At 38.1% G+C, this 21460-nt stretch overlaps 1 protein-coding gene across 4 annotated transcripts in view; it reads right to left on the reverse strand.

Annotated features, from left to right (window-relative positions):
* Positions 1–21460, reverse strand: part of vldlr.L (very low density lipoprotein receptor L homeolog) — a 42152-nt gene that overhangs the window by 8724 nt on the left and 11968 nt on the right. For 2 of the 4 annotated variants that reach the window (XM_018258485.2, XM_018258471.2), the window contains exons 2-14: positions 14295–14414; positions 12359–12481; positions 11509–11631; positions 7642–8013; positions 6261–6383; positions 6030–6152; positions 4471–4590; positions 4261–4386; positions 3662–3833; positions 2997–3221; positions 2357–2475; positions 2136–2275; positions 1374–1519 (exon numbers count right to left, since the gene is read on the reverse strand). In XM_018258485.2, coding sequence (XP_018113974.1) covers positions 1374–1519; positions 2136–2275; positions 2357–2475; positions 2997–3221; positions 3662–3833; positions 4261–4386; positions 4471–4590; positions 6030–6152; positions 6261–6383; positions 7642–8013; positions 11509–11631; positions 12359–12481; positions 14295–14414 — 2032 coding nt within the window. The remainder of the gene's footprint in view (positions 1–1373; positions 1520–2135; positions 2276–2356; positions 2476–2996; positions 3222–3661; positions 3834–4260; positions 4387–4470; positions 4591–6029; positions 6153–6260; positions 6384–7641; positions 8014–11508; positions 11632–12358; positions 12482–14294; positions 14415–21460) is intronic. The other 2 variants (XM_018258477.2, XM_018258462.2) reach the window with 1 other exon arrangement.

The raw sequence follows: 21460 nt of genomic DNA on the forward strand, positions 1-21460 counted from the left end.
AAGCCTTTGAAAGTAAGCTACTGGTATGAACTACACACATTGCATGGCCTGTCCAAGTAGGATAACCCCCTTCAAAACAAGGAGGTTGGTAAAGCTGCAATGTATGTATGTATGACACAAAGATCCTAAAAGTTAACTAAGGTCTCACATATACTACTATGGCAGTGAAGAGCACACTGAAGGTGACCATTGCTCTGCGGCCGGGCTGCTACTACCAGACTGGAAGCCCTGTTACCCACTGCCTGGGATTATAGCAGTGCTCAGCAACGGTAAATTTATATGGCACACCCAACTTATTTTAGTTTTGTTTGAGGCCCCTGCCCTCAAGAGGGTTTTAAGAGCAACAAAAATATGATAAGGAAATTTGTAAAACTACAATTTGAAACTCATTAATTACCCAAGATGAAGGGTAGAAACTTACAGCTTTGTCATACTTTTGAAAGCCTCATGTAAACACATTCACAGTAACTAAAAAAATGCAATGGTGCATGACCAATCAATAAGTGTTTTGTGCCTGTTTCACTTCTTCATGGGCTGACTGGACACAGCAACTTTAAAAAGGAAATGCAGGGGACTGTGCCAATCACTTTGAATTACATAACCAATCTATAGTTACAAGCGTAGCTATATCACAGCTAAGGGTGACAGTGCTAGGTTACAAATTAAACCAGAATGTGCCAATATACACACTCAGAAAATAGAACACTCTTAAATGGAGGTAAAAGCAGCAAGACACTATGTGAAATACAAGAGCCTGTCATTCAATCCCAAAGGTTTATGGATCTGAAGCATAAAAATCAAGTTTCTAAATAGAGTTATTTGGGAATCTGAATCCCCACCTCATGTTTTCAACTGTTTCCATCTATGCCAATAACCAATAATTTGCATAGGTCTCCCCCATTACAGTCATTAAAGTGCTTGGCTATATTTGAATCGGGTGTCTTGTTTTGGGAAGTATAATGTTCCCTAATTCTATTTTTTAGATGACATGAAATCTGACCCACATACTGAATATGGCAGGTGTATTTTAGTGTAGCACTCACCCTTGTCTGCGATATATATAGCTGAACTTGTAACAATAATGGTTATTGGTGGTTATATTATATAATTCAATGTGATTGGGTACAGCTCCTTTAAGTAAATGCTGGGGACTGTGTCAGTCAGCTTATGCCCCAACAGGCACAAAACTCATTAGGCTTGTTTTGTCATATATCCAGACTGACTGTATTCATATGAGATTTACTTGAGACTGTGTATTCATATGAGGCTAACAAACACATGATAAAGCTGTGAATGTATATGAGCCAACTAATGGTGCTTTAGCGAACCTACACCAGGTCTTGAGGTAGAATGCAGTGTACACACCAATTAACATACCTAGGGGTTGGATAAGTTCATGGTAGACTATTATATCTTGGGCATCATTTAAATTGTTGACTAAAGTTTCCAGCTCTTGCCCGGAAAATTTGTTGGCACCATAGATTGCTTCATTCTCACCATCAATCCAGTAAACACGATCCTAATAAAGTGGTAAATTAATCTGTATTAGAAAAGAATATCTACAAAATAAGTGAAATTAGCAGGGTTGCATCAACATTCCATATTTTTTTTTATTTATTTTTTTTAAACACACACTATTTTAAAGGTTAGCCTTCCCTACATCTTGTAACTGCGATGTCTGGGTACATATTAGCTTTCACCACATCATGCATAGTACAGTGTAAAAATAGGAAGAGGAAGTGTAACAGATTAGCAACTAAAGAGTTAGACTAAGGACATTAATATTGGTGCCAATTTTCTTGTAACATTAGTTCAAACATGAATCCAGTGGAAACCTGCTTTTGTTACATTAGTGGCATTAATACATATGTAGAACAACATGTTTAGTAAATAGTTTGGTTGCAAGAAATTTTAGTTTGCTTTTGTCTTAGATAAATTATAATGGAAGCTTTGTATGGTTAAGGATCTATTATGCCATCTATGGGGGGGGGGGGGGGGAGTAATGCCTAACTGACCTTCAAAAACACATATCCATTGGCAGCCTTAAAGTTTGGAATCCAGTCTCCGAAAGGTATTTTTTCCCCACACAGGGTACCTATAAGCTGGACACTGTATAAAATTTGTATTGTTTATACCTCAAATATAGTAAGTGCAAGAGGATAAGCAAGGAACTCTTGAGACTTCAGGATGACTCTGCGATCTTGACCATTGAGGTCCACACTAGAGAGTGTATGTAGTTTAGAATCAACCCAGTACAAACTGCTTTTTACCACATCTACATAGAGAGGAAAAGCATAGTTATGATTGCACATTTATTAACATTACATTAGCAGCAGTCAAGTAAAAGTTAACTTACCAATTGCAATGCCACTAGGTCGTTGAACATCTAATGTTACCAGCTGTTGTCTGTTTATACCATTCATTCCAGCTTTTTCAATTTTGGCAGGCTCTCCCCAGTCGGACCAGTAAATAAATCTGGGGTGGGGAATAAAAAAAATAGACACTGAAATATCAATATAAGCTAAAAGACTGCAGTACTCCGAAATTCACCACCATTCATAGATTACTTGTACCAACCTGAAAAACAATTACATATTTATATTAGACTACTTCATGGGGGGGGGGTTGGACCTAAAAGATCTGTGTGTGGCAGAGGTGGCTTTCCTGATCCACTAAGCTCCACTAGAACAGCACTAGAACTAGCATGCAAAATAACCTATGAAACATTTAAAAGAAAGATTTTTCCACATCTGTACAAAGTTATAATTTTTAGTAAAAAAAATTGTGGGAAATAATGTAATACCGTCATGTGTTCCACTCCAAACAACCTCAATCCTTCACTTCAGCCATCCAAAAATAAATAAATTGCACTTGGCAATACATAAACACTGTTATGCAAAATATCCCTGTATTAACTTGACAATTTTAATAACAAAATGTTATGGATAATGCAGTTTAACATTATATAAAATTATATGTAAAGCATAAAAACCTACCCAGATATTGGATCAACAGCAATGGAGGTTGGATCCTGTAACCCTGAACTGAATAAGGTTTTCCTTTTGGAGCCATCAAAATTAGACACAGAAATGGTCTTTAAACTGGTATCAATCCAATATATATTTTTGTAGATCCAGTCAATTGCTATTGCTGATGGACTGTGCACGTTCTCCACAACCTTGACATGGGTGCCTACTTTTTCCCGGGTGTCAAATGGGGCACTTAAAGGGAAGAGAGAAAAAAAAAAAAAAAAAAAAGTTATATGAACAATGGTTAGGCGAGCATAAAAGCCACAGGCAGTTTTACGAACAGTAATGTACAAATCGTTTATTTTAGAACTGCAGACGTAGACGAGATGCGCTCAGATATCACTCCATACTATTCCCAACATAAAACTGAACGCAGCATGGCCTTACAATATGTAAACAGCCAAAATGCTAGGCCATCTTTCATTTTCTCTCATAGCAATGAAAATTCAAATACTAAGAATGGATTTATTACTTAAAGTTTTGCTTTTTGCAGTTAGAAACAAATTCATTTTTACATTTCCCCACCAATATTTCCAGACAGATCTAAAAATTGTGGAACAAGGATATGATCTTGGGATATCATTAATGCCACTTTGAGAATTGAACGAAGTGGAAAACAGAAAATCACAAACCGGAAGATGGCTTTCTGAATAGTATCTGCCCAGAACAAGCTTTGTTCTTTTATATCAGCGTCCAGAGCTACTGTATTCCTCAACTGCTCCACCAACTGGATGTATTCTTTCCTTTCAAGTCCAACCTTCCGGATATCTCTGCGGTTGGCGAATATCAGACATGGCTCCCTTCCTGCAAAGTTTTTATTAAATTTAAAATGCTTCCAGGTGTCTCCAAACAAGAGTTAAAAAAAAACTGCATTGGCTGTCATTTATCTTCTGATCGCAAAAGACTAACCAGCCAGTTTATATAAAATATTTATCCCACCCAGTTAGTTTGCCAGTTACACTGCTTTAATTTCCTAATGTTCTCAATATATGCTTTCATTTCCCAAGGACCTTTGGCAGAACAGAATTGTATGCATTCAGCACCTTCATATTTCAGCAAAGCATTGCTTCTCATATTTAATTTACAACTGTTAGTGTCCTATTCTGCTTCTCCGTTGCTCCTTACCAACAGCCTGTTGCCAAAATTTGTAATGTTAACAGAGCTTCTGAATGCAGATGCACCCCTTTATTTACTCAGAATAGCAAATGGAGATTTAGAGAAGTAAACTTACCTATTGCCTTGCATACACCAGTAGATGGATCCATCTGATATCCTTTACTGCATTCACATTTGTAGCCTCCTTTCAGGTTCACACAGATCTGGCTGCAGATTTCTGGATTTTGGCATTCGTCAATATCTATTTAAAGAGCCAGGAGATCAGATTAATACTTAACACTTCTCTTTCTCAAGCATCTTAATGGATCTATTCGAAATGTCTTACCTCCACATGTTTTCCGGTCAATTAGCTTAAAGCCAGCAGTGCATTCACATTCATAGCCAATTGGCAGGTCAAGGCATGTATGGGAACAACCACCGTTATTCACCAAACATTCATCAATCGCTGTAAGAAGCAGGAGACCCAGTGATAGAATCAAAAGAGTCATTTTATAGTCTAGAATAGTGGTTTTAAGGCACCTTGGTTACAAAGCTCAACCCTTTGATCTTTTGGTTAGCTTCTCCCTGGGTATAGTGGTCAATATCTTGAAACATGATCATAATGTTCCTGCTCCAGAACTATCCACCAATAAACATCTACTCCTAAGGCTAAGAACACACATGCAGATACTGCGTTTTCGGCGTGGTCCGCGCTACGATTTTTAAGGAAAAAAAAAAAAAAAAAAAAAAAAGCAGTTCACTGCGTATGCTTACAAACTAAAATAAAGCCAACACTCACAGCAGGATTCAACTAGAAGGGTCCCTTGCGTAAATAGGTCCCTAACCAAGTAGCATTGCTGTACAACTGGGAATAAACTGCATTACATAAAGGGTTTAGAGTCTAGCTGCAATTTCCCACAAGGTTATTTCAGCAAAAAAATATTTTATAAGGAAAAAAATATATTTATACAACATATGGGTTAGGGAGCTTTCTTTAGTGCCGTCAATTCCATACAAACCGCAGATCACATCTGGAATCATACAGAGCACAAGTATACATTTTCATTTTGGACAACAAAGCTTTCATTTTGCCTGTGAAGTCAGAGCCTGCTCGCCTTCGATAATTTTAGATATTTTTAGAGTGTAACTCTTATTTTTATTGGCATCAATAAAGTTTCTGGGGGACAAAACTAGCATTTCGCTGTCAGTGGAACATTTGTTTCAATAAAAGGCGTATGCAAAAAAGCACCATTTTCAAGTGGTTAATCTGGCACGCTAAGGCAACACAAGAAGTCTTTATGCCTGTCAATTTTTAAACTCTTCAGATGTGGACTACCAACAAGGAGCAACCATTACTTTGCCTTACACAATCTCAGCTGTACATTTCAACAGTCTCCTCTAGACAATGGTTTTATTATTTATCATTATGCAGAAGCAGGTTCTGCACACACCACTAAGCATAAGCTCAGATGGCAGGGAAGTGTCTGAATGTGGTAACAGAATCCAGCAGACACTAGCAGTGGCAGACCAAGTATCACCACTGATCATGCTTAAGCAGTAATCCACCTGGTAAGAGACATTTACACTGCTGCAGTTTTCAGACTCTGCAGTCAAAATGTGTGTGTATGCCATTAGCCCTTCTGTAACCTTCTATGGTAGTCCTCATGGTGGTGTAACATTTTAATTTATATAAACCGCAGCTTTAAAAGCCAATATACAATAGTGCATGTTAACAGCAAATTACATGTAAATGCATGCAAAACCCATTTCGTTAAGGAGTTACAGGACCATTAAATAAGAAATAGAATACAACATTATGGAGAACTGTTTAATCTGAAGTTATTTAAATGCAGTAGTATCAAAACAAATATCTACATTTATGTGATTAGACAGGGTCAGACTTACCACAATCCTTTACTGGCTCATCACTCCAGTCCTTGCAGTCTTTATGCTTGTTGCAAACCTTGTTACTATCAATGCACTCTCCAGATATGCACTTGAATTTGCCAGGTCCTGAGCACTGATTGACTGAAGACGATCAGTACAGGGGAAATGAGGGATAACCATGAGAGAGAAGCTTATCGATTTTTCTGAACAGACATAACACCGCAAATAAAGCCACTATTATGTGCCCACCATTTTTACAGCGTATTTCATCAGTGCCATCAAGGCAGTCTCTCACACCATCGCATTGTCTACTGCCATGAATACAATTTCCATCCTCACATTTAAATTGGTCTGGTTGGCAAGTGCGAGATGCTGCAACAAGAATAAAGTAGCAGTAGGCGCCGTTAATTAACTATAAAACAACATCTTTCTTGGATGTACTAGGATTAGTGCTAGACTTCTACACAGCACACAGAAAAGAATAACTAAGTCATATAAAACAAACCCTGGTGGGTGCTTAATGCTTTTCTTATAGTTTGGAATATAAACAGTCTATAAGTGCTTCCTTAACCCAACGTTTTTGTTATTGCAACAACTCAAACCATGCTGTTTTCAGAGCTTCTAAAAAAGGAGTTAGGACCAGGAATAAAAAATAAATAAAAAAAATTATGAAAGAAAAAAAATCTAAATTAAACATCTGCTACAATTAAGTGTTTTTTTAATTATTTATTTTACAATAGCTATGCCTCCCCTTCAAGGTCATGTAGAAAATAGAGTTTACGCCATTCTAAAATAAAAGCCATTTAGGGCCATGGAACTGCTACATTTGTACATTTGTACATTTCCCAACTGCTACATTAGTAGCACTGACTGTCAAATAGGGGAATTTTGAGTGCTGCAGTTTTTTTTTTTAACTGAATTACAGTTACAGCCTTTTTATATTACTTTTGTTAACTTTAATTTAGAAAATTTAGCACATAAACTTTGTATTTACATAACAACCTCAACTGTAGCTGTTATAATACTGGATGTGCCCTCAGACCGGTTATAACGTTTATTTAAAGCCCCCAGTGGCAGTGCCGCAAACCTCTAAAGGGAACTCCCAACTGTTAGTATGTTGTAGACAAAAAGCTGTGCAGCACGATTTGCCATTTTTTACAAGGTTCCTTTCTATACTACGTCTACCTATTCTGAAATTTCAGTTGCTATTGGGTTACCAGGGACCGCAAAATCTGGAAACCAAGAAGATTTGCTCGGAGGCCAGATTTTTACAAATTCTCTATCTGGCATTCTACTAATTTACATAGAATTAATTCCATTGTCAAGAAGAGAATTCACAGACACTGAATTTTCTCCTTCACCCATGGTTTAGAGGGTGCCAATCATTTTCGCTGTGCAACAGACTAAATTGTCCTGGAAGGCCTGGGCCAGCAGGACAGGTCTTCCCTACCCACATGAATTCCATTGTTTAAATTATACCAAGTGTTTTATGGAAACATTCCCCTTCTGTCAGATTTCCACAGAGGAGGGGAAAAAAAAAATAAGTACACAATCGATTTATGCAGTCTTTTTTAAACCATATAACGTTAAAGCTTCTCCAAGTTTAATACAAATGGCCAGCACCACTTACGGCAATTCATCTCATCACTCTTGTCCTTGCAATCTGGGTCTCCATCACAGCGCCACTTTTTGTGTATGCATTCTCCAGAGCCACAAGGCATTTCATTGGGGCTGCACCTCTGGGGAGCAATGGGCTGGTGACCGCACTGCTCCAGTGACTCATCGGAGCGGTCTGTACAATCAAAATCCTTATCACAAACCCAGCTAAGAGGGATGCAGGAGGAATTCTTGCACTGAAACTCATGAGCTCCACAAGTGGAAGCAACACAGTTCTCTTCGTCACTTCCATCACTGCAGTCATTCTGGCTATTGCAGACAAAAGTGCTTGAAATGCAGCGGCCGCTGGAGCAAGTGAACTCATCTGGACTACAGGTTATATTTCCTAGGGAAACATAGGGCAGATTTAAATATACTTCTTGGTGAAGACCAGAAAACCAATATTTTGAAGAGCACAATACAGGTGAAACAAATTAAGGGACCAGGGAAAGTTGCCGAGGGTGGAATGGGAACTAAGTTACAGTGCAACATACAAATAATTAATGCTCAGTAGCGGACAAATGGGCAGTCATTAAATGTATATTGTTCAGTCAAAGCTAAAGAGCAAGCCTCACTAAAGAATTAACAAAAATAGTGCATTGTTATATAAAAGATCCAGCTGATGTAATGTTTATCACTTGTAAATGCAAGGTTGATTAAAAAGCATACATTTTCAAAAAAAAAAAAAAATAAAAAAATAAAATAAAACTTTTCAGTCTTAAAAATGGCCAGTATGAAATCTAGAGCCATCTCACTGCTTACCAAGAACCATTCACCATTTAATCCAGTGAAAATGTTGGCATCAGCCATCAATACGTGAAACTCTTTGCACTGTGAAAGTTGTATAGGTTTTTGGAGTATGTGGTTACATTGGGGAGTACCTTCATAGGCAAGGGCAGGGCATTTTAAAAACTAAACAGTTTTTTCTGTGAGCCTTTTACATTTTTTTCAGCAGTTATGGTACGTCACAAAATGTTGTAGAACATGTATTTGTTGCTTATTCATATATAGGGAAACGTTCGCTTTAAGAATGCAAGAAATGCATAATTGTGAAAGATTCTGTAGTTTACTATATCGAAAGATTTGGCCAAATACTCAATCAAATCCAAACTATAACTTACACAAACTTAGTACACCTGACTGTAGCAAAGTCAACACTTGAATTGTATTCTTGTTTAAACAAAAAAGGTCTATATTATATATTAAAAATCTAAGATTTATTCTCTTGTCTGATAGCACAAGGAAAGGGCATATTAAATAAAAAGCAGACCGGGCTAGAACCCCCTGCAAAGGGCCTTGGCAGAGGCAGAGTCTCTCCATTCACATTTGAGAATACACAAGATTAATTTAAAGCGTAGCGAAGTGTTATAAAGAAAGCAATTGTTACTGTCACTTTTAATGCTGGTCGCGGTCAATGCCATGTGCTGCTAGGCAACCCACTTTCCGCATAGGCTGTAACAGAACCCAGACAAGGGATTAATGGAGAGCAGTCATGTCTGTCAGAGATTATGCCCCATTAGCAGGTAAGTGGTTACCCTTCCAGCAGAAGACAGACCCTTGAGGTCCTACATATGTAGTGCTAGCCATCTCTAATTAAGACTAGACTTTGTGAAACCGAACTCTCTCCGTTGTAATTTAAGTGCATGGGTGGATTGTCATCAAGGCTTGGGGAGGCTAACTCTGCCCAAACCACGGATACCTGAAAAAATAAAAAAAAAGGAGGGGGGGGGACATTTTAAAAAAATTTGGGCTACCTTACATTCCTGGTTCCTTCCTGGGAGGTGCAATTCTCATTTTGTACAGACCAAATTGCAAGCATCTTCTATGAACCTGCAAGAATATGTGCTGCTGGTTTCCCCTGTGAATGGTTATGTCCCGGTACAGCTGTGCAGCAATCTGATTGGCTGCAAAGTGCACTCCTGCATGGCTGTACCGGGGCTTAAAGAGGAACTATCACAAAAAAGAAAATTTAATACAAGCTTCTTCATACTGAAACAAACTTTCTAAATACAACCAATAAATCATTCTGCACCATTTCTGAAATAATCAAGTGTATGTTCACTATTCCTCACTCAGCATCTGTTTCTCTTCATTCAGGAGCTGGGCGTCAGATATTCATTGACAGTCAGATCCAATATATCTTATAGGGGGGTTTCCTTTCCTAGCAGATGTATTTAAAAAGTTTATTTCAGTATGGTGAAGGTTATATTACATTTTCGCAATCATTCCCCTTTAAACTTTGAGGGCAAGAGAGTCAGCATGGGTGTATTTAAGCCTGACAGAAGCTGCTTCTACTGCAGCTATGGTCCACACAAGGGCTAAGAAACACATAAGAGAAAGTTATGGGGATATCTGTGGGACAGATTATGAAAGATGAAAAAGGGCAAACAGAAGGAAATGGGATCAGGGAGGGTTTCAAATGATAGAGTAGATGTGAATGGGGGATATGGGAAGGGAGATTTAAAAAAAACAAATAAAAAAAAACAAACCATGGTGCACTTGACAGACAGAAGCAGGGCTGCCATGGAGGGGATCCTAATCATTGGTGCTGGGGAAATGGAAGGCCCTGCGAAAACCCAAATGGAGGGAGAACTAAAAAAGGAACTTCAGGAGTTCAATCCAGGGAACTTGTTCCCACTGAAGTCTATGGGAGTGGGGGGGGGGGTCAGGTCTTTACAGCAGTGCAGAATTCAAAGAGTTACAGCTTTAAGTTAGCGTGTGTATGGTCACAAGGCCCACACATAAAATAAAATAAAAAAACCCATAAATCTGCAGTCATGTGAATGACTAATGTGTCCTAATGAATGGTTGCTGATTAAAAAAGTTCAGTCTGATCAAGTTGCTTATAGACAGACATTTGACATTTGTTATATCTTGTTTGATAAAGGGGACAAGAGTTTACCTGACAACTGCATGACATTTAAGAGACCAAGATAAATGCCAGCTTACTGATTGAGAGCAAACAGAATATTACCTTTACAGCTTGAAAATTCACCTTTAATATTTTCTGTATGGCAATGATGTATGTGCCATATTGTTAAAGTCCCAATTTTAACTGAGGCTTTTACGGTCCCCTGAAGGCCATGGATACAGATTTGATAAAGTCAGTTATAGCTCCTAGGAATACATTTCAGTGCTAAATAGCAACCCTTCTAACCGCAAAATAAATGATTCCCAGTCAGAATATTACCAAATCATGTTTGTAAAGGAGATAGTTTTCTATCCTATGCACCTTTTCCCTTAGAATTAAAAAAAAAAAAAAAAAAAAAAAAAAACTGCCCTGATTACAATGGGTTTAACAAAAGGAGACCAAAACTATTCTAGCTGCACTATGCAACAATAGTCCACTCACAAACGTGTTTACTTTAGCAGTAAGAAAGCAACCATAACTACAGAATAATGCTGTAAATTACCTGTAAAACCTTCAACAATCTCAACATATCTATCTCAACACCTGCTCTAACTACCCTTTTCTAGAATGCAGACGAGGCAGTGGCTACTTCCATGCACTGAAGCAAGACTGGGAAAAGAGGGTGAGAAAGCATATGGGTGAGCAAAAGTTTAAAGGGAAATGAAAGAACTTGGAGTGATATTGCTTTGAGAGAAGATGTGATGACTTGGATCCAATTGAAAGTTACCATAGTTTACAGAAATTAGGATTCACACAAATTTCTATCACATTTGCACAAACTGCTGTGTAAACATGTGGAGGCTGCAATAAATGAAAATGGAAAGCAGGAATTCAGATTAAGATCAGCAAGTTCTAGGTATGTATGTTGCAAGGGAATGGATATAGGAACCAATGGTCCCACAGAATGACTGCCAGCAATGATGCTCTTACCGCAGTTCTCTTCATCCTCTGCATTGGCACAGTCCCTCTCACCATCACATTTCCAAGAGAGGGGAACACATTGTGTTGAACGGGAACCGCAGCTTATTTCAGTAGCTCTGCATGTCCTCATATCTGATAGATATGGAATAAATTTTAGTACAACTCAAAAAAAAAAAATTGAAAAAAAAAAACCCAGTATAAACCACGACCTGCTTATTGGACAAGTTAATGACTTTTTCACTGAATTGTAAATATACACCATACCATCCAGTAACCGATCACCATGGATCTCACCGTGTCTGAGTGCCATGTACCTTGTACTTACCTAAAAAAATGCAATTAACTGTCATTTTGGAACAAGATTAGCGTGTTTTTCGATGCAAGTCCTACTGCATGGTGTTTTAGTACAAATATTCTATTTGCACTTTCCTTTTATTTGTAAATAAGCCTTACAGTGTTATGAGTTGCAAGACATGAGTAATGTGTAAAAAATAAACACATACTAGCCATTTTTAAATACAGAGTATCAATATATACTTTAAACCTTGAGTGGTACATGCTTAAACTGCTTATTCATTTATTTTGCAGTGTAGTACTGGTTGCCACTTGTTAAGACAGTCTTAAAAATCATTGGGGCATCATGTAGTGTTACCATGCTGTATCATGCTATTGGGCACAAGTAGGGGGTAGGAGCAGTTGTACTGAATGCTGCGACCTACACACAAAATTATACTGTATATTGTATGTGCAAAATACCACCCTGGCAAAGCCAAGAATACTGTGAGTAAAAAAAAAAAAAAAAGGTGAGTGAGAACAAAAAAAAAAAAAAAAAAAAAAAAAAAAAAAAGTGCTCACTCACAGCATAACTCTGGTGTTTCATCTGATCCATCTTCACAGTCTGGGTCTCCATCACACTCCCATCGGTTAGGAACACACTGACCATTACTACAAATAAAGTCAGATTCTGCGCAGGTTTTCTTCACTGAGAAAAATTTGAAAAAAACAGTACATTTAAAAAAAATAAATAAAAATAAAACCAAGATACATGTACAACACCAAAAATCTGAAACAAATAAAATTCTCAAGTGTAAATAATGAGCTCTGAGCAGACTTTTCCTTTTATTTCACATAAACTAGTTTTAAAAGGGCATGTAACCCCCACACAAAAATGTAAAACAGTAAAACTGTTGTGTTTGCTTCAAACACTTTCTATTGTTTATATAAATAAACTGCTGGGGGCCGCCATTCAAAGGAGAAAAGGCTCAGGTTACACAGCAGATAAGCCCTGTAGAACAAAATGTTATCCGTTACCCACTATTTATCCTGTGCCATATAGACTCCCCCCCCCTCCCCAATTTCCACCATTGCTACTCAGCAGCTTGTTTATATGAACTATAGTAGTGTTTCTGAAGCAAACACTATCAGCTTTACCAGTGCTGGACAACACTACATGATATTTTCATTACTTTAAATCACTAGTTTTTCTTAGTCCCTTTGTAAAATGTATAATGAAGCAATAGAATTCTTAATGAATCAGATGAAAATTAAGCGTAGGACTGGCCAGATATGGGATGACTGACTTAGTTGGCCAGCTTAAATATATTGCAATATATGGACAAACAATCCCTGTTTTGTTTAAAGGGTACGGCATTTTTCAGTAGCAGTATGGACAAAATGTCTGTCTTACATATATTGTTAATGGGTTGAGTGCAGAGGACTCTTTTATATGACTATATGTATTTTGTGGTCACACCCTCATTGCACCCCCGCCAAATGGTTTTAAAAGTTAGTGGTGAGCACAACTTTCCCTTGTTGTTACTAATTTTTTGGCATTACTGTTCCTCAATCCAAGCAGGACTTTTTATGAAAGCAAGTTCTGCCTGTGTAAACCTGCATTCTTCATTGCATGAACTTTACAGCACACATGTTTTTTGCAGATTTAAAATTTAGCGATGTGTCAAGAGGGAAAATTGCTGCCTGGTTTCAGAAAATGTGATGGCACCGAAACATGAGGGGATATATGCAGTCAAAATGATGCCATTTGGGTAAATGAGATGTACACAACTTACATGGTAGGAAAATATAGGCTTTACGTGTCCTTTAAAACAGTGATTCCATTATAGCAATAACGGCATGCTACATTGATCTTTCACAGTGTTTTCTAGTCTGTGCAATATCATGCCTCCCAACATTTGAGCTTCAGAAATCGGGGCAAAGTTCTATTTTTGAACATGCCCATTTTGTGGTCACGCCCCTAAAAATAACACATCTACTTTATAAAATTTGGCAGGTTATGAACAGCGTGAACACATTTCTGGGGGTTTTGAGGTTAGGTTTTAGGTGTTAATACAGTTTTGCTAATAAAGGTGAATTACCCTTTTAGCTGTAAGTCCCAGTTCTCCCAAGAGACCGGTTTATCTTGGATACATTTGTAACTATTTAAGATAAGCAAAGTTACAACTGTAACTATTTAAGTGCAGGTGTCGAGAATTCTGGGCTTTCTGCCAAAAAGCCTCTTGTTTAAGTTTTAGAGACTTTGAGCTCATGCACAGACACCAGAAAAATATACAAAGGCATTTCAGTAACAATCCAGAACATCGGGCTGAGCTGTCAAAAATCAGGACTGTCCCGCAAAAAAACAGGACCGTTAGGAGGTATGCAATATAGGTGTATTGCACAAACCTTTGTTAGAAATATGGGGACTCTATAGATCTTCTCCATTTTTCTCACCCAATAAGTTTTGAGAAGGAAGATGGTTTTGCTAGGCATATAGATTTGAACTAAAACAAACTTACCACATGAGCTTTCATCACTTCCATCAGGGCAGTCCTCATCTCCATCACATTTCCAAACTGAAGCAATACAGCGACCATTTTTGCACTGAAACTGAGACTCCTCACACAAGGTTCTTGTTGCTAGAGGAGGAGAAAAATAAAAAGTCAATATGCATACGTGATCAGTTATTCGGAAAGCTGTGAATTACAGGAAAGCCACCTCACAGATTCAAGTGTTTAGCAGCCTCAGCATATGGTGCGCTTTATCCAGAAAACCACAGGTCCCAAGCATTCCAAATAATAGACCCAATATATCAGTTATTGTAACTTATTAAGTGGACAGTGCAAACAAATAACAGCACCAATAGTGTTTTATCGCAAGGTATGTTCTTAAGGCTGTGTGATATAGCACTTAAAATTAGCTAAGAGTTTCTATTTAAGAGTGCTTGCCATACAGTGCTTTCTAGTAAATAGCAAGTGTATATTTGTCTTATTTTTCTTATTTCTTCTTTGGGAAATAAGGTCCGATCTCATTGAAGAAGATTGGGGTGGGGATAAAGTTTTATTTCTGTGCAGCCGTACCATAGAGACAATAAGACCAGCTTACATAGGCAGTGTGGTCAACCTGACCCCCATGCAATGAGACTGCTACTCCATAAGAAAAAATAGGTCCAGGCCACTGCTACAGCTAAAGAATTCCTGAAATGGGAACACATTTTCCTTGTCAATATATTGTTTTTTCAAAAAGCAAACAAAATCTACTTTTTGAGGGGGAACCAAAACTGCCAACAGTATGTGAGCAGTTGGGAAAGAGAAGTCATTCCAGTGGGCCAGTTAACTGAAGATACCCATAGTTGGTATACAGTAAATATTTTACTTTTCCTGAAAGACCGACATGGGCCTTTGTAGAAAACAGAGTGGTCATGAGTAATGGCAATAGGCCGGCATGACGGTGGTACATTCCTAGAATACGGACATGGGGGGGGGGGGGGGAGAGGATTAAAGAACATATGAACTTTAAGTAAATAAAGCAAGTCAATTAAAAAGGTGTGTGTGTGTGTGTGTGTGTGTGTGTGTGTGTGTGTGTGTGTGTGTGTGTGTGTGTGTGTGTGTGTGTGTGTGTGTGTGTGTGTGTGTGTGTGTGTGTGTGTCCAAAACATCTCCAAGCACGATTTAAGTTTAATGTCAAGATCTTTCAATTTTTCTTTCTAGCACAGACAAACCAACAAAGCTCAAGGGGAAACTAGTTTTGCCTGCAATATTCTGTAAAGTGCACAAGGAAAGGTAAAATAACATGAGGTGATAAATCCAAAAATCCACTATGCACATTTCCAATACAGTAAGTGGCATTAATAGGGCACTGAATTCAGGATTCAGCAAAATCTAATCCGAATTCAATAGATCATATGACTTTCCCACTCATTTCCCAAATTTGCATATCCAATTTAGGGTTCAGATTCAGCCTAATCTTTCACAAAGGATTCAGCCGAATCCTAAAATAGTGGATTCAGTGCATATGGATTGGTTGTTCTAGTTTAGTGCTACAGTATCTGACATTTAAACCTGACTTCTATACTTCTCAATTTGAGTTGGAACTTTTGAGATTTTGTTGGCATTGTCCACAGAGTTTTAAATGAATTGGAAAGAATCACTTATGTACCTTTAAGGTGCTCTTTGAATGTCTACTATCAATATATATTACATCTATATTACATGCAGCAATAGTCAAAATTAACCAACAATAGATTTATTATAATGGTTTAAAAAAAAAAAAAAAAAGTGAACATTAAATGAAATAAAAAAACTAGTAGTATTTCAAACACAAACTAAGGGGCAAATTTACTAAAGGCTGAAGTGGCTAACGCTAGCGAAAATTAACCAGCGAAGGGGACCTACTCTAGCAGTACTTTGCACCCTTATGCCAGGCGAAGTTGCGCTATGGCGAAAGGACATAGCTATGCCAATTCACGAACTTGCGCATTTTACTGAACGTTACCTCTTGAGCCAGCCATCCTCCAAAACATTGCATAAAGCTATACAAGTATGGGATCAGTTATTCAGAAAATCCAAATTATGGGAAATCATTCTCCCATAGACTCCATTTTATCCAAATTTTTAAAAAGGATTTCCTTTTTCTCAGTAATAATAAAACAGTACCTTGTACTTGATCTCAACTAAGCTATAATAAATTATCATTGGTGGCAAAAAACAAACCTACTGTGGTTATGTAATATTTAAATTACCTTTCAGTAAACAAAGTATGGAAATTCAAGTTACATACTTATTTGGAAAACCCCACGTACTGAGCGTTCAAGATAACTGTCCAAAACCTGTACTACAATATTTTGGGGGTAAAGTTTCCTTTTAAGCAGCTTCTTCAAAAGTTATATGCACAAAGAAAAAATGTATTCCCCAAGTTTCTGTTTTCAGTAGGGGGCAGGCCGGTACGTCGAGAGGCAGTGCCGTGGTGTAGAGGAGCGGGTCTATGACACAGCGATTGGCAGATCGCCGTGTCAATCATGGGGAATCCTGCCCGTTTTTCCTTATTTGGAAAACAGGATGGAAGTTTTGAGCCCTTCAAATTACCGGGCTGAACGAGTCAAGACAGGACAAGTGGCAACCCTAGTTTGCAATGATATTTAGAAGCAGAAGTCAAATCAAGGGCAACCTAGAGAGAACAGAGTACCTTAACATTATTATTTAATTATAAACTCAGTTTGAGTGTTTATTACAAACTATTCAGACAGGACCTGTCCAGAACTTTAAATATAGCTTTCCCACTAGAAAACTTTCAATGGCCAACACGGTACACCATCTCAAAACCACTAAAAAAAAAGGGTCATGTTAGTTTGCAGGCTTTCCAACAGCCTCCACTGGCCACTTGCCAAAGATTCTGGGTGGTAATGGTGACCATTCATAAACAGCTGGAAAGACGTTTGCATCTATGCTGTCAGAAAACATTTCTCTAGAACTAGAAGATACAAATACATGTACTCACTGATTTTTAAGCATGTCTGATCAGTTTGCCACAGAAAATATTTCATAGATCTCAATTGCAAGAGTCAAAACAACAGCAATAAAAATAAGCATAAGTTTCCTCAAGCTGTCAAAAAGGGAACAATGAATAAACGGCAACAAGTGAGTCAAAGGTGTTTGGATTTGTCACAAACCTTTAAATATGCCCATAATTTAAACTACTCTTATAACAAACTTACTTTTCAGCACAACATGCTGGGTTGTTCCCAATATGTACTTCCAAAGTTAAATATGCAGACAGATTACACGACATGCACAACACATTTTATTTATATATTTATATTATAATATGCAATTTAAAAAATTAGTGGAGAGCACAACTTTCCCTTGTTTGTTAGTTATACGGGAGCAGTGACCAGCTCCATGTTGTAGCTCCCACCCTTCCCAGCTATAGTCAGGTGATCCCACTGGTGTCTAATAAAAGGGCAGCCAAGTTTGGGAGTTTCTTCTTTGAAAGCAGCTAGTAAGTTACAGGTAAAACTTAGTCCCTTTATAAAATGTATAATGAAGCAATAGAATTCTTAATGAATCAGATGAAATTTGAGTGTAGGACTGGCTAGATATGGGATGACTGACTTAGTTGGCCAGCTGAAATATATCGTAATAAATGGATAACAATCCCTGTTTTGTTTAAAGGGTAAGGTATTCAAATATAGTTAACTAAATGTGTACAATGCACTGTATATATCCTCTGTAACCCCATCTAGGCTAGGTCTAGCCTTGCTAGGAAACAGGCAGAGCATTGGTTACATTTGACCCCTCTCTCCACAGGATGGAGCCTTTGCTACATGAAAGGGTGGAGTAACGGTGTTGCGCAACTACACCTCACATGTGCTGCATAACTATACAAAAGAAATATACCTCCCGACTGTCCCGATTTTGACAGCTCAGCCTGCAATTCCGGATTGTTACGGAAATGTGACAAGTTTCTCTTTGATCTCCTTCATGGATGCCAACAAGAGACCTTTTGCCAGAGATCCCAGAATACTAAGCACCTGCACTTAGATACATTTGTAACATTTTAAGATAAGCAAAGAAACAATTCTAACCAACACAAGATAAGCAGGGGTCTCTTGGGAGAAGGGGCAATTCACCTTTATTAGCAAAACTGGAATAAATCATGGCCCTAAAAAAAACCCAGAAGTGTATGCAGACTTTCCAAACCTGCAAAGCTTTGCAAAATGGACATGGTGTTTAGGGGGTATGGCCAACAAATGTGCATGGCCAAAAAATTCTGCTGCACGTAGCATGGCAGAACTTTGTCCGTCTTTCTGATAGGTATGTTATGCCCCTGAACAGGTGTTTAAAAATCTCTTCCATCAACTAAGAAGTTGGCTCCATTGATATCAGCTTTATACCAGTTGTAGCAGCTTAAATCTGGATACTCAATCTTTGTAATGCCAAGAGCACCCATACGGCAGTTGCTAAGCATCTTCAGGAAAAATTCAGCTATTAAATCTAGGTACCCACATCTTCACATCCCGCTGCCAAAAAGCATGGAGTATTCCAGAAAAAAAGTTAGTAATATAAAAGACTAGATTAAGGCAAACAGGTTATGAGCCAGGAGGTTTGTTAATGCATTGAGCTGGATAGAAAAATGTGTTCCCAGTAAAAAGGTGAACATTTGCAGTTCGAGCCTGCATAGAACAATCCTTGACCGATTCTTGGCAGAAAGCAGTCCAATATTTATTTAAATGTTGTGTTATGCTGTTCTAAAACTGCTGTGTGGTTTCTTCCTTCGTTTTAATGAACATTTTCTCAGTTACTACGAAACAATTCTGTAAAGGGCTTAAAATCCTGTAACCCATTCAGTTTAAAATAGGACTTTACCACAGTTGCATTAAAACTCAGTTATAAAGATAATTAGAAGCTCAGTCGAAAAACGACAGACACCAATGGCTTTTTTGAGGGGAAAATACTACTTGGTCACTTGTGTTGGCATAGGGATTTGCAATCACCGTTCATTTAAAGAAGTGTTTGTTTTTTTTTGGCAGAGGCTGTACGGAGACCGAGATCACAAAGTTTTCATAGTTTGCACACGCTATGTGTAATATCTTCGTATGCGGCTCTGCATTTACTTCATTCTGAAGGTGTGCCCAGTGATCCATAATATTGTTAAGTTACATTAATCAAAGTTATTCTCACTTTAGAGGGAAGGCCAAGAATATCTAGTTATTTAGAACATATTCAAACTGGGGACCTAAGGGCTACACCCAGCATCCATACACACCCCTCCATACCTTCACGTAGTATAGATATGGGTATATTTAATTTAACTGTAACCTTGCATTTATCAACATTGAACCTCATTTTCCAGTTTGCTGCCCAGTTTTCCCAACTTAGACAAATCACTCTGCAAAGTGGCAGCATCCTGCATGGAACTTATAGTTCTGCACAATTTAGTATCATCTGCAAAAATAGAAACAGTACTTTCAAAGCCCACCTCCAAGTCATTAATAAACAAGTTGAAAAGCAAGGGACCTAGTACAGTACAGTTAAATAAACAAAAATGATGCAGTTCGCATCGGAGCTCATCCGGAAATGCTGTCTTCCTAGCCGCAGCCTGTGCGAGACGCCAGCTACTCCATATGAAGGGCACATTAACTTATGGATGTTGTTCCCTCCCTGCATCGGCCCATTGTGTGATTTTATCTTTGATTCAGGAATGAATATCTAGATTGGTAAGGGTTCTCTCATTTGGGGAGATATTAGAATGATTGATGGCAAGTTTAGGTATATTATGCAATAATAGGTATATTATGCAATAACATGAATCTATATTAAATGCAAACTGTGGTCTTGTTCTGAAGGAATACAGTTAGAAGCATTTATGCAAGACACACCTATATGAGGAAACTTTTTTTAAACCTTTTTAAAGCAGATTAACACTCCCCACATATAGTTTTTGCATCTCTGAATAGTTAAGAAATCACTGTCAGCCGCTGACCGTGATAAAATGAGGCTAAGCAGTCTACTGTTTCTATCTATGGCAGAAGGCCAAATTTGTTCTACTATTAAATTAGTAAAATAAGTCAAAAACCTGTGATTATGTGGAAGCTGGATCTCCAAATTCAATCACTGTAAATTAGACTGGCACCAATGTTTCTTTCCTTTGGTTATAAACTAATGGCTGAACCTGCAAATGAGGGCTTGAACTGGAAAAGTCTAACAACCACTATAAGCACTCTATACTATTTCCTATACAGTGCCTCATTACACACTCACTCTACTCTCCCCTATACAGTGCCCCATCACTCAGACTCACACATATACTGGGGAAGTCGCAAAATAAGATGCAAATGTTTACCATAAAGTTGACTCTTAGTAACCCAAACAAAATGTTTTATTTAGTCCTAGGCTGGGTGCCAGTGGGGGAAAATTAGGCAGTTACTGGTGTTAGGGAATAATCCAAAGACCGGAGATCACTGAGGTAAAAGGAATAATCCAAGTTTATTATTTATATAATTAACATACACGAGCTCCGTGGGTTCTGATACACAAGTAGGTCAGAACTGAGAAACAAAAGATTGACCACACATTATATACCCTTCAGGAGAGGAACTTCAATGGGAAAAGGCCTCTCTAGGGAGAAAAGGGAGTATTGCCAAGTATCTATCATAGTGTCTCAGTGTACAATTGTCTAGTGTTAGCTAGCTATGTGAACGAGAAGGGAGTAACATAGTGGGAGAGCTTCAAGGCCAGGGCACCTGCTAGAAGCCAAAGGATAACATAACAGACTACTGATAAGGACCTTCTCAGATGGCACACTGTCTCCTGGGTAGTCTTGAAACAGTTCATAGAAGGGCCCCATGGGCACTTTGAAACTGCTCAGTCTACCTTGGAGGGGGGCTTAGGAATGCGAGGGGCCATCTAGGGCCTGCAAGACTTTTCCTTCCACAATGGCAAATCTTTAGGCAAACAGGCCAGTGTGTCAAATAATCTGGGCCAGACCATACTTGGGGGTTTTCAGATAATGCATCTTTCCGTAATTTGGATTTTCATACCTTAAATCTACTAGAAAATCATGTAAACATTAAATAAATCCAACAGGCTGTTTTTTGCCTTCAATAAGGATTAATTATATCGTAGTTGGGCTCAAGAACAAAGTACTGTTTCGTTATTGCACAGAAAAAGGAAATGTTTAAAAAGTT

This window comes from Xenopus laevis, chromosome 1L, assembly GCF_017654675.1.
Source record: "Xenopus laevis strain J_2021 chromosome 1L, Xenopus_laevis_v10.1, whole genome shotgun sequence".
NCBI classification, from domain to species: domain Eukaryota; kingdom Metazoa; phylum Chordata; class Amphibia; order Anura; family Pipidae; genus Xenopus; species Xenopus laevis.